Source organism: Daphnia carinata, chromosome 1 (genome assembly GCF_022539665.2).
Source record: "Daphnia carinata strain CSIRO-1 chromosome 1, CSIRO_AGI_Dcar_HiC_V3, whole genome shotgun sequence".
In the NCBI taxonomy this organism is placed as follows: domain Eukaryota; kingdom Metazoa; phylum Arthropoda; class Branchiopoda; order Diplostraca; family Daphniidae; genus Daphnia; species Daphnia carinata.
In genome coordinates this window covers 6,836,974-6,849,453 of record NC_081331.1, presented here as the reverse complement: position 1 = coordinate 6,849,453, position 12,480 = coordinate 6,836,974, and the positions used below count along the sequence as shown (strand labels likewise).

At 44.2% G+C, this 12,480-nt stretch overlaps 1 protein-coding gene across 1 annotated transcript; it reads right to left on the bottom strand.

Moving 5' to 3' along the window:
* Positions 1-1,121: 1,121 nt before the first annotated feature.
* Positions 1,122-9,298, bottom strand: LOC130691117 (optomotor-blind protein-like). Its single transcript, XM_057514023.2, has 6 exons — positions 8,765-9,298; positions 8,157-8,643; positions 5,947-6,391; positions 4,332-4,496; positions 4,041-4,117; positions 1,122-2,455 (listed from the first exon to the last, which is right to left on the bottom strand). Exons 1-6 carry the CDS (start codon positions 8,982-8,984, stop codon positions 1,684-1,686), a joined length of 2,166 nt encoding a protein of 721 aa, XP_057370006.1. The 5' UTR covers positions 8,985-9,298; the 3' UTR covers positions 1,122-1,683.
* Positions 9,299-12,480: the final 3,182 nt, after the last annotated feature.

Here is a 12,480-nt window from a genome sequence, read left to right as displayed (position 1 = left end):
TAGGGATGTAGGTGTGCTGGAGGTGGGAGCGTTGGATTCATCGCGATATCGCTTAGACAGTGAATCAGCTGAAATGTTTCTTCTCTTTCGCGTCTCCCTCCCCCCCCCCCCCCCCACATATGACAGTCTACTTCTAATGTTTGTGGTTGTTGTACAAGTATTTTTACAACGCGAGAACGCATCGGAAAATCGTGGCAATGTGCTGCCTTTGCGCTTCAACACAATAGCAGGGTTAATTGTGATACGCTATCGCACCCTACAGCAAGATATCGTACACAATTTATCTACAAACGTACGTGTTTACATACAACCACTAGCTTTGGGGAAAGAAAAATTAAATTACAAGAATATCTCCATGTCATTTGGGCGTGTTTTTTTTTATTTTATCTTCGTTTTTGACACACACACACACCGCCTATCGATATAGGAATCTTTCAGCTTTGTCGAAGCCGAGCCCCAATTCGTGAGATGGCAAATGCACAATGCATACGATGTGTAATAACACATTTAGGCGACTCCCTTTTCTTTCTGAAAATGATGACGGAGGGGAGGTGACTATCGGCCATTTCTTTGTGTGCCCATGACATTGCGATCAAAGCGTTTCGTCCTTTGATTTGTGATCGTCAAGCGCTATATATTGTGTTGTTTATCCTTCACAGACGGGGTGTCTAAACCACAGAATGTCTTGATTAGGCTTTGCCGGAGCAAACCGCGTCGGTGAGAAAACGTCATAACAATCTCATTTGGCCTTTCTGCAATAAAAAAAAATGGTGTACGTGTGTGGTTGAGAATAAACTTTGAAAGTTTCACTTGGCCATTGGCGCTTGATGCGAACTAAAAAAAAAAAAAAAATGCTTTGGGCACATGAAAGCGATTAAAGGAAGGGAAAGTCATTTTCTATTTTCTTTTTGCCGCAATTTCTTTTTTCGTGTGCGATAGAAAGTTTTATTTATAGATCCCCAGTTCTTAAATCATCATTGATTGAACTGTTTTAACTTTATTGGAGTACGTGGCTTTTGTTTTCCGTGATGATAGTTTTCAAGAATAATGGTTTCGCTCTTTTTTTATTGATTTTTCAATGTAATAAAGATTTCGAATAAATAACATCGAGACGGTCTATTCAGTGTATATAAAGTATTAAGGACTGTACAGCGTTGCAGCTAAACAAGCTGAAAAAACAGATCGAGGAAGACAGAAAAAAATAGAAGATGAAACTAAAAAAAAAATAGCCCAAAATAGAGGGACTGGGAGTGAGGAAGCACGACGTTATAGAAATCCAACCAACAAATAACATCAAAAAATGCCACGACAAAATACTCTATTTTCAATTTAGACTGTGTATACGCGTCAACAGGGAGTGGCCCAACTTGCAAAACAAAAAGAAAAAAGAAAAAAAAACAAAACAATGAACACTGAAGTCATATAGAGAGTATAAGAATATGTCAATATAAGAAATGGGTAAAAAAAAGAAATAATAAAAATAAATTAAAAACAACGAGTCACAGAAATAATAATAAAAAATAAAAACCGAACAAAGCCGGTCGGACGATGATCAGCAAACGACGTGCTGTCATGCCAAGTTACTGTATAAAATGTCAACCTTTTGTTTATTCATCTGTGATACAATACACTGATGCAGGTGTGCATCTGTAATGTTGCATACCCTCCCCTCTCTCGCCCCTTTCACTTATCAAAAGTCAGTTTAGAACCGGCCGAGGCAGGTGAACGATCCGACGGGTCATCCGTGTAGTTCACACCGTTGCCATGCGTTATCATCTTACTGCTAGTCATGTTGATGGCCGGATAGGGGCTGAATCGGTGGTGTTGGCGATGCGACGGATTGTGGCCCTTCGCAACGGTCACCGGATCGCTCCTCTCGCCCGACAGGCAAGGCAGGTGAGCGACAGCACCGGTGACAGTGGCCGTAACCGACGGCGGCCTTGCCATCGGGCTCGGCTGTCGAGTCGAGTGTGGAGGTGATACTGACGAACTAGGATTCACGCTCGGTTGCTGCAGACCTGTCAATCCGGCGTTTGGTAATCCGCCCAATCCGAACAATCCCAGCTGATTGAAACCGAATCCGGCGGCTGCGGCCAGCGTCCATTGCGACAGCAAATGATGCGGGAACGGCATGGGTAATAATTGGTTGTTGCTTCCGCCTCCGTTTGACGACACGGCGGAAGAAGGCGATGGCATGATAGGATAGCCGTTGGTGCGTTGCTGGAGGGCGAACAAGTGCTGCTGGATAGTGGCCAGCGGCATTGGCGGTAAGCGAGGATTGTTTGAATTTTGCGAGTGAATGGACCCTCCGAACGGGTGCTGATTGTGCGGATGATGTAGGCCGAGGCTGCGCATTTTCTCGCTGCTCAAAAATCCAGCCGCTTCGAAATCGGACACATCGGGGAACATTCTCGATGGCGCTCGAATGTAATCCGCCATGCCGTCCATTCCATCCCTAGTTTAATTAGAACAATAAAGCTGAAATGAGATTTCTCTGTATTTTCAGCACTTTCAAATCTGATTAATTTCAGCGTAATCACGGTAAATAGAGGGCTTTTTTTTTTTTATCCCGCCGACGTCAGGAGAAACCCAAAACAAAAAGGAAATTAAACCCGAAAATTGAACGCTGTTGTTCTATATACAACGTTCTAACTAGTTTTGCGCGATGACCACAAGATCTATGGCTCTACACCAGTGCGTGACTTAATTACAGGGCAACGCAACCGCCTTACCGGCTGCCCCTCCCCGTCCGTGGATCATATGCTGCTCTTATAGACGGTAGTGTCTTGGCTACTTGGATTTGTTTGGTGCATCTCCTACACACAATTCTCGCCTTCTTCAATAATTGAAAAGTCTGCTCTTCGCCTTTATTATTCTCCTTTGTTAATTCTCTGATTTTAGGGTTGGGTTGGAGATGAAAATTTATGAGCTGTTCCGTGTCGGCGGTCCCGCAACACACGGCGCATTTTTTTTTTCTTTTTCTACCAGCACCAAGAGTCGTATAGCCATCGTCATCTTATTCGTTTTTTTTTTTCCATCGCTGCCCCTTTGCGATTTAGTTTGGTCTGGTGCTCGTGTAAAGCGTCTGTCCTCTCTCTTCACGCCGCTCGATTATCTATATATAACATCGTTCGAGACCTCCCGCGCCTTCTCGTTCTCCTGACTCCTTTTTTTATTACACTCATCATCACACGTTACACGTACATAATCTATAGGAAACGCACTCTTCTTCATTTGGTATTAAAATATTACTGTTTGTTTCATCCTTCCAACAGCTGAACTGCGGGTTAAAAAGAAAAGGGAGGTATCAATTAATTAACCATTAACCACCTATGCGTCTTGACCCTACACCCAACGGTACGGGCCATCCACCGAATGAAATGCGTAGAAAAAATCCAGGCCGAGTTGTGGAAGGCCCGAACCATAGACGTTTCACGCAGGGGGCGGCAGGTGTGGGTGCCGTTTCACGATGCATTTGAAATTCTTGGACTCATAAACGCCCTGGCAATTGCAAGACGCTGAAGCGACCCGAATCGCCGCCGCTTCATTAGCCTACACCACCGTACCGACGTATTAAAAAAAAACAAAAAAAAACGAACGATACAGTTAACTAAATAACGCAGACGCCGAACTGGCGCTGTTTGGCACGCTAACAAGCAGCTATGTAGGTAATAACGCACCGATGTAGTGTTATTGGGTAGTTAGAATCAAGCTAGAAAAAAAAAAAAAAAAAATTAGTGGCGGAAACGGAGCGGGTCGCGCGGCGACAGGTAATGAATTGGTATCGTGTCGGACGATCGTTACACAGTTACTCGTAACGCCGAACTAGAGTATATTTGACTCGGTTGACTATAAAGACCGTCAATGGCGAGCACTCTCTTTTAATCAGACGTCGTGCGTGTCCGACTCGTGTTTTTTCAAATTCTTTTGGGGAAAAAAAAAACAAAACCAAAACGAGTACGTAGATGCTAATATGTCTAATATTAGTTATTACAGTTGTCTGGATAAAGAAGAAAGAAAGAAAAATGAAAGAAACTCACCGGTCAAAGTCGCTGAGTCGAGAAGAGTCGCGGAAGCCTTTGGCGAACGGGTTGCTGTCGATCTTTAGCTTCGTTATCTAAAATAGCCCAACGATATCCAATTGAATATGTATGTTAATACAGAATCGTGTTTTCAATTCGTGACTTTGTCACTAGGTAAAAAAAAAACAAAAAAAACAGAACACAAAAACCAACAAGGTGAAGATATATTATAACAAACAAGCCGAGCGTAAAAGAATGGCAGATGACCAAAGTCAACCGGTTTTGGCGAATGAGTTCTATATCACTTACCAGCTGGTTTTGATAGGCCGTCACTGCCGTGAAAACCGTCTCGGGGAAGACGTAGGTACGGAATTGTTCTCGTTCCAAATCGACGATCGGTCGACTCGTATCACCTTCCATCCGTCGGACCAGGTGCACTCTCGGCTGATAGCGATGCATCGAATTCAAGACGATCTGAAACGAAAAAAAAAAAAAAAAAAAATGGACATCAATTAACGTCCGTTTTCACGCGCGTCACATTTGCTTGTCGTTCGATTTTTTTTTTCCCCGAATGTTTCGTCAAAAGCACCGGAAGTTCTGCGCGTTAGGCCTATACGGTTAAAACTTGTCTAATTTGTCACATTAAAAAGCAAGGGGAGAAACTGGTGGAAGAGTTTGTGAGGCTAGAACGTTGCAGCTATATAGCCCCGTCGTGCAGGAATGAAGTTGCTCGTGAAGTTCAAAGGTTAAAGCTATAGCCAAGAGGGAAAATAGAAGGGAAGAAGAAAAAGAAAAAAAAAAAAGCAAAGGGAGAAGGAACGAAGAAGAAAGACCACCCGTGTTGAGAGGCGCGCCAGCAGCTGAGGGTGGGCCTATTTATATCCACCCACATCAGCCACATGCATATATTGACTGTGCGACTTGTAAAGCATTAGAATGTACACGAAACTATATTCTGCCAGCAAAGTTGTGGCATCTCCCTGTGCGGCCGGTTAAAGAGACACCAGCTCGTTATTTTCCGCTCACTTGCTTTGCAACGTGTGTCCGGTCATCAACTTATCTCTTTCTCTTTTTCCCTCATTTGGACCTCATGCGTTGCTCTTTTTTTTTTCCTTCTGCAAAAGAGGCTACAAACGAGAGTACAGAACCCCGCCAGTAATGAGGTTCTCCGTTGAGCTGAAGTGACACTTCATCATCCGGTGTCTTTGGCTTCAAGTTGTGACACTCTCGGCTGTCCGACAGGAACAGAATAAACGAGCAGGGAAGTGAGACCGTCAGGGGAAGTTAAGGGTGGCTCTGACGAGGGAGTTTCTTTCCACTGGTTGTGTGGGGAGGTAAGACAATTCCGGATGACGTGACATTTCAGCTCGTTCCCCGCGTTTCCGTCACCTCCCCCGTGCCACCCTTCGCTTTAGGGTTAGGGGCGTCGTTGCCATCAGCCTCCACATGTTATACTACATACTAGTTTCTTTTTTTTTTTTTTCAACCGCCGTTGAAGCTATTAGGTTTCCGCGCCAAAGGCTTCGTTTACATTCAAGACTGGATACATGTACGGTAATTTACTGAATGGGTATATATCTATTTTGTACAAAAGGAAAAAGACCAACTGCCTCTATAACAGTCTGCCACTATTCAGCCCCTTCTATATGTATTTTTTTTTTTTACGTTTTTCACTTGATGAAATACAAAGCGGGAATTCCCATTTATTATTATCTCCCTTCTCTTGTTATATCTCAACATAACCAGCCATTAAAGATTCTAGTTTCTTTCCAAACGCGTGCCGTATTCAATAAAAACTGACGTGACCTGTATACCTGAAGTGTATGTAATCCTGATTGAGTTCTTATCATTCTTCTAAGCCTAACCAGTTTTACCAAAGTTTTTTTGCAATCAAAGGTGAATGAAATGTACTGGCTCTGCTTACCTGTCCTTGCTTGTCCATTTCGTTGTTAGTCAACTTGACTTTCTCGAAGGAAATAACTTGCTTGCGGAGCTGGTCTGGAGTGAAAGGCGAGTCCGGATGGGTGTAGAGCCGTGCCGGAGCCGGCGGGTCAGCTTTGCCGGCCACCAGCCACGATGATCGGTGGTAGGCGTACCGGTAGCGCTTGCCGTCCACCGGCACGACGTCCAGCATAACAAAGTACCGCACTCGACTCTGAGGATGGCCAACCTGCTGATGCTGTAAATGCAAATGCTGTTGCGAAGCCGTCAGCTGTTGTTGCTGCATATGATGATGGTGATAGGCCAGCGGATGATGTGGATGAGTCATTAACAAATCGGCCGTCGTACGTTGTTGTTGCTGAAGTTGCGAGCTTTCGGCCATCAGGACCGCCCCGGAGAACGTGATGCGTACGGTTGGGAACATTCGCCTGTTGTTCGGGTCACGCCGTGGATGTAAAAAAAAAACCATATGGAGAAATGCCATCAAATCAGAATAGGGAAACATATAAGAGTTAGCTAGACGTAACGCCATAAAACATGAAATTTTCTTGAAAAAGCCAAAGATGTTCCTAATGGTTGGGGCCTATAAGAGGTGTTGCCATACGTGGCGTAACCCTGCTGAGCGTTGTTGAATTCAACCATTGGACGAACCCAACCCATCGAGACAGACGCTCACAAATAAACAAAACAATGGGGGATCCTTTTTTTTTTTTCGTTTTCTTTTTTGGTGACCTGTTTGTAGCAGTTCAAAGGTATGTTGCACACTGTCAGTATAATTCTCAAGACAAAAAGAAACAGGCCCATATAGACCGTGGGCATGGTGTCAAAATAGGATGGAGATGGAGCGAAACGACTGGCGACAAACCTATCGTGCAGTTTGGAACTCTCAAAAAAGTGCACCGTGTTTCTATGTGTCGGCACGAGCAGATGACGGGTTGATGTTCAGACTATATAGCCCTCCCCCGCATACTATACGAAATTTCTACTAACGTTAGCACGAAGCGCATAGTTTTCCGAGTTATTTAAGCCATCACAATAAAGAATAAACTATTGCCTTTTGCTTTGCCACCCCGACGGCTGGAGGTTTGCCGGAGTTCTACAGAATGCCATCATCCGGTAGACCTGGCAACGACAGTCATCTTTCAACAAGCGGAAATAGCTATAGAGGAGCCGTTCTCCTTTCTGTAACGCAGAGCGGACGGATGAGAGGTGAGGACCTTTGTCGCATACACCTTCTACACTTGTTGTCATCAGAGACGCGAGCACTGCGCTCTCTTTACACGCAGCCTGTATAATAATATATGTAGAAAATGATATTTGCTTTTTTCCCAAGAGGTTCGGCTGAAATGTTTGCGCTTCAGACATGAGACACCGATGACGCCGTCGTCTACTCGTTAGCCGCTAGGAACTTGGAGACCTACCACGCCGTTTGAAAGCTATCAATCATAGATAGATCATCGCCGCCGTATAGCTGTTGGAACCTTTTGTGCTGGCAGTCTGGCACTCGGCCCCAAATACCTTTCCTATAGCTATAACAAGTGACGGTGTAGACTAGAGGTCGAGCGTCACAATGTTTGCCTGAATTTTATTCCGGGAATGCCAGCTATTCGATCGATGCGTTCTAACCCAAAACCGACTAGGAGGAAAAACAGAAATTCGCTCCAGAACAAAACAAAAAGATTTAACACAGTGAACAGCTGATAAACAAAAACAAACAAACCTCCCCCCCCCCAAAAAAAAAGCAAATGTAATTGAACTCTTTTCTTTTTTTTTCTATGAATGCTGCTTCAATCCGGTTAGCTCTTTGATTTGTCGTGCGGAAGATACGGATGTGTGCGTCATTCCGGTTTGTGTTTGCCTTTTGTTTTTTCGTTTCCCAAATGACAGTTTGATCGAGTTGACATTTACCGTAGCAACCGATCAGTCTCAATACGAAACCTGACGTTAAGGCATGCTACACATGTGGTTTCTGAGACTTACAGTATGTAGGGGCAATGGGAATAAATAGTTAGTAGACGAAACAGCGTGTATAGTCGGGGGAGGTGAAATTTCCCTGTGACGCGACAGACATACTTGAATAACGTTGACGATCCCAACAACGATACGAAATGCTAAATTCTTTTTTTCTTTTTTACATGAAAACGATTGTTGTTTGTTTTTGTGCGTTTTTGAATGCGATGGACAAGGACTGACCTGCCGGTTTTCGTGATGATCATCTCGGTGCCCAGTTCGTTGAACTTGTCCCAAAGTTCCTTGGTCTCCAGGTGGCAGTCGACGAGTCGCAGCTGGTCGCAGTTGCACTTGGGCTTGATTTGCGGATTGGAGCTGGATGACGAGCCGCTGGACCCGCTTCCACCCGATTTGCCAGATTTCTTGCCCGATTTTTTCCTCGATTTGACTGCGCCAAGAGGTGGACCCCCAACGTCGTCATCGTCGATCGTCTCGTCTTTATCTAACACTTCATCTTCGTCGTCATCTTCTTCCTCTTTGAACGATCGGATAGTCGCATGACTCCCCTGCTGATGACGATGACGATGTAGAAGGGCGCCACCATTTTTTACAGTCATCTGATGGCCATCGTCGCCCTCATCAATGTCCTCGACGTCGATCTCGTGATCCGTCAACGAAGACTCACCGTCCTCGTCCTCGACCGCGTCCTCTTTCATGGCCCTGTCCGAATCTGTGATAATGTAAACCAGGCATTTGCATCCGTTTGTGTTAACTGAAGGTACGTGATAAACTTTTATATAGGTCACTTTAAAAATCCGAGTTATCCTAAATGTAGGCTCATTTATCTTTACCTGGCGATGGATCAACAGACGATCGGCGGATGCTTCGCGGTGGCGGTGGGGAAAGCTTTTCCATGGCGAACGGCCGCGATTCGTGAGCCAGGTGATGGCCCATAATGGCGGCGATGGAGAAATTGCCCTTTGACCTCGAATGTTGTCCGTTCATGAACTGTTGTTGCTGTTGCTGAATAGCACTGCCGCCAACGTCATCGTTGGCGCTCACTGGCAACATGTCGTTGCGCTTTGAATAACGAAGGTTTGCCTCGTGGCTGAACGAGATCTCACACGCAATAACGGATGGGTTAACACTCGATGACGGCTGAATTAATCGTCAAACCTGTCAGCAATTTATGCAAATATTCTAAGGAAGATTTCCAAATTTTTTTCCGGAAATAGCGACACAACTCTGGTTGAAAGGGGGATCAAAGGAAAAAACAAAACAATTAAAAACCGGAGAGTAGGAGAACGAAGCAACCGGGAGCGGGATTGAACGATGTGCAGAACTGGTGCGGCTACTGCGGCAGCCGAGACTGCTGAGCTTGGGCCGTCCGCGGGACCAGTCCGGGAGCCTTTGAAAATAGGTAGGTTCGCACGGAGAGAATGGGGAAAAGGGAGGAAAGGAGGGAGAGGATGGGCGGGGCTGTAGAAGAGGAAGAGCATAGGGGAGGTAAAAGAAAATAAAAATAAAAAACGGTGGTAGAAGGTGACGGACGGTAGGTGGGCACGGAACTCGTATGGGAGGGGTTTGGCCGGCGACCAATCGGCAGCCCGACACGACGGGGTGATGATGTGATAGGTCGATGCCCCAGCGACGCGCGGACCCGCGTCGCGCCGGCTGATGCTGAACGATGACGCTCGACGCATTATCGCATCGGCCCCCGCCATCGTTCGCTTCGCTTAGTACGGAACCCCACACACGCACGACCATATACATATAAGCGCACGAAAATACATACTTCATCTCTGTTGATGTCTACACACAAAGACTTCTTCTCTTTTTTTTTTTTTTTTTCTTTTTGTCCATTCTGTTCGTGTGCCTCATTTGTATACGTCGTTGAGCTGGAAGACATTCCACTGCTGCAAACAGATGGCGCGCGTTGACATTTGAATGTCTCCTTGACGCCTTCCCAGTGCTCGGCGTTTGCTACCATCGCGGAACTATAGGAGGTCTCGAATGAAATATATACAACAAGCAACTATTTTCTGCGCAACTTGGAAAAAAATAAATATATTCGTATATATGGGGAGGGTTGTTTTTTTTTTTTTTTCAATGTCGAGAAAAGAAACTGAAAAACTGCCAGCTGATTTCTTGTCAACTGACGGCGTCTAGCGCGTGTGTGTGTTGTATATAAACGTGTGTGGCATGTTATTGGGAGGGCCCCACACCCGCATGGAGAAAGATGCTCATTCTGTACGTCTATTTGTGTATATAAACGGTTGACGTTTGGATGTCAATGCGGCCGTCAACTGCCTCTTTTGATCGCCCATGACCGATGACACCGCGCTCTGATGGCAACCCCACTATGAAGAGCAACATCAACAGCAGCAGCAGACATCCTTTTGCCAAGACTTGGAGGATGGCGACTCGCCATATAGCCAGTCAGAGTGAGTGCCATATCCTCGACAAGGGATAAAAAGAAGAAAGGAAAAACTTGAATTCAATAGTTTTCCCATTCATCGTGCTCCAGCTTTTAAAATGTTCCACATAGAAGACCAGTCAATGGTGTCGTTGAAAAAAGCGCACCACAACAAAAAGGGAACTGTTTGCTGATTTTCTCATTCATCTTGAAAACCGTTCACAGTTTACAATATTTTTTTTTTCGACTCGAAGGGGCCAAAGTAAATAGGCGCGAGAAGAATAGAATAAAATCGAATATATTAGCAACTGCTTAGCATTATGGTATTCCACTTTCAAGCACCCTGCGGTTTTTTCAACTAGTTAAATTTCATTTAGAATTAAATTCATTTTTCAAAGAATGGAATTTAGTTGAGCCTTCGTAGTTATTTGGACACAGCAGTTGAGCGTTTCGTTCTCATTATTTGGCTTGTTTCTTAATCAACGCTCACGCACTCCTACAGCAACAGTTCGGGGTTTTAAAAAGCGCATCATAGTAGTGTGGGGGGGGGGGGAAGAACGGGTTGATGGCTGTTTTATCCTGAATTTGTCTTAAAAACAAAAAAATGAATAAAGAACAAAAAACAAACAAAAGCAAAATAGACTGAACGTATAGATACCACCAACAGCGTCGGTCAATTAAGTCAATTAAAAGATTTTCAAGAGCTGCAAGTCGTGAAGATGAGGGCACCACGATTTATGGCTGTAATGAGACGCTCGAACGGTTCCGCACGTCGTATTTATATAATATAGCCTATAATAGACGTGGTAAGGCCATCAATTTTGGAAAGCTGGAAGTTGCCGCCCGCCCATTTTATACGAAACTATACATAAAAAATAATACTAAAAAAAAACAAACACTGTGATGTGCTTGTTTTCTCTTCGTTATAGTTGTCTGCTATGTTATTCGTTTTCTGTTAGGCTACGAAAGCAGCTTAGTTTTTCGGTTAAAAAAAATTGTTTTCGTTCTTGATTATATTACGAGCGACAAGATTCGCCGTGTGTGGCACAAAACAAACTTCTGCTGTAATACGTGTTCCCCTTATCACCAATTTTATTCGCTTAGACAACAGGAATCATTTTATATATACATACCCAGCGGCTATTACATTCTAGCATAATCAGCAATTCAGCTATTATAAGGGCGTCTAAGAGATGGTCGTCATCAAACTTTTAGTACATGACTACATCCCGCGAGTTGCAAAGCTACAACACCCATTAAAAACTTGTATGCGGCTCTCCGAGTATTGCCTTGGTCTGTTCGCTGCACAGATAGCGCCAATCTAAATCGCTCTTTTTTAATTGAGTAAATTGAAATGCTGAATAATAATTACGGGCTACTCTGAGTAAACGTAAGCATTTGTCTCTATTGGCTGTGATTATTTTTTTGTTTGAGAAGAGAATAACAATTTCTTGTGGATTTTTCGTTTTGGAAAATGGGAAATTTGTCTAGAAATATGTCAGGCATTTCCCATGTAATGACTCTGTTTCTATGGCTAGGCCTATGCCTATCTCACCCTTTCTCTCGCAACCCGCAAATGAATTATTAAACACATCAGCAGGAGGGAAAGGGGGGATGAACACTTTTCTTTCCCTATGGCCTACAAAGTTGTTTTTTTTTTTTTTTTTTGTGGTGCCTGTGTGTTCAATTTTCCAATTTTGGTTAGATGTTTAGCCGATCTCGTAGCGCTTGCTTGTTGATGTTTTCATCCCCTCAATTTCCTCCCCTTTTTTATTCGGGGTAGGACCCTCTGCACCCAAAGTTCTTGATGTATCTAGTAGAAAATAGTGTTTTACCATTTGTATAGCTCGAACTTTAAAATGATAGCCGTTTGTCTCGTGGAGGGGCTGCACGTCTCTAATAAAAGTGGGGTGCTATTACGCATACACATGTCATCCTCGCAAAAGAATCGTCTAGTAAAGAGGGCGCAGAGCACTGAAGCTGACCATCTCCTTTACAAGTGAGGGGGAAATAGAATCTCCCGAGATATCCTACATCGTGATTTTCCCTTTTTCCTATTTTTTTAATCGACTTTAGGATAAGAAAAGTGTATGGTAAAACGAAAAGAAATCGCTCCTTCGTCTCGCCCTCTTTTGATTTCTTTTGAAGAAC

Bases quoted from the DNA above. Each gene is read 5' to 3' on its own strand.
- LOC130691117 (XM_057514023.2), bottom strand. From the start codon at position 8,984: ATGTTGCCAGTGAGCGCCAACGATGACGTTGGCGGCAGTGCTATTCAG. The intron at 4,497-5,946 runs GTAAGCAGAGCC...TTTTCGTTTCAG, and splicing joins AAATGGACAAGCAAGGACAG to ATCGTCTTGAATTCGATGCA. The intron at 4,118-4,331 runs GTAAGTGATATA...GGGCTATTTTAG, and splicing joins CGGCCTATCAAAACCAGCTG to ATAACGAAGCTAAAGATCGA.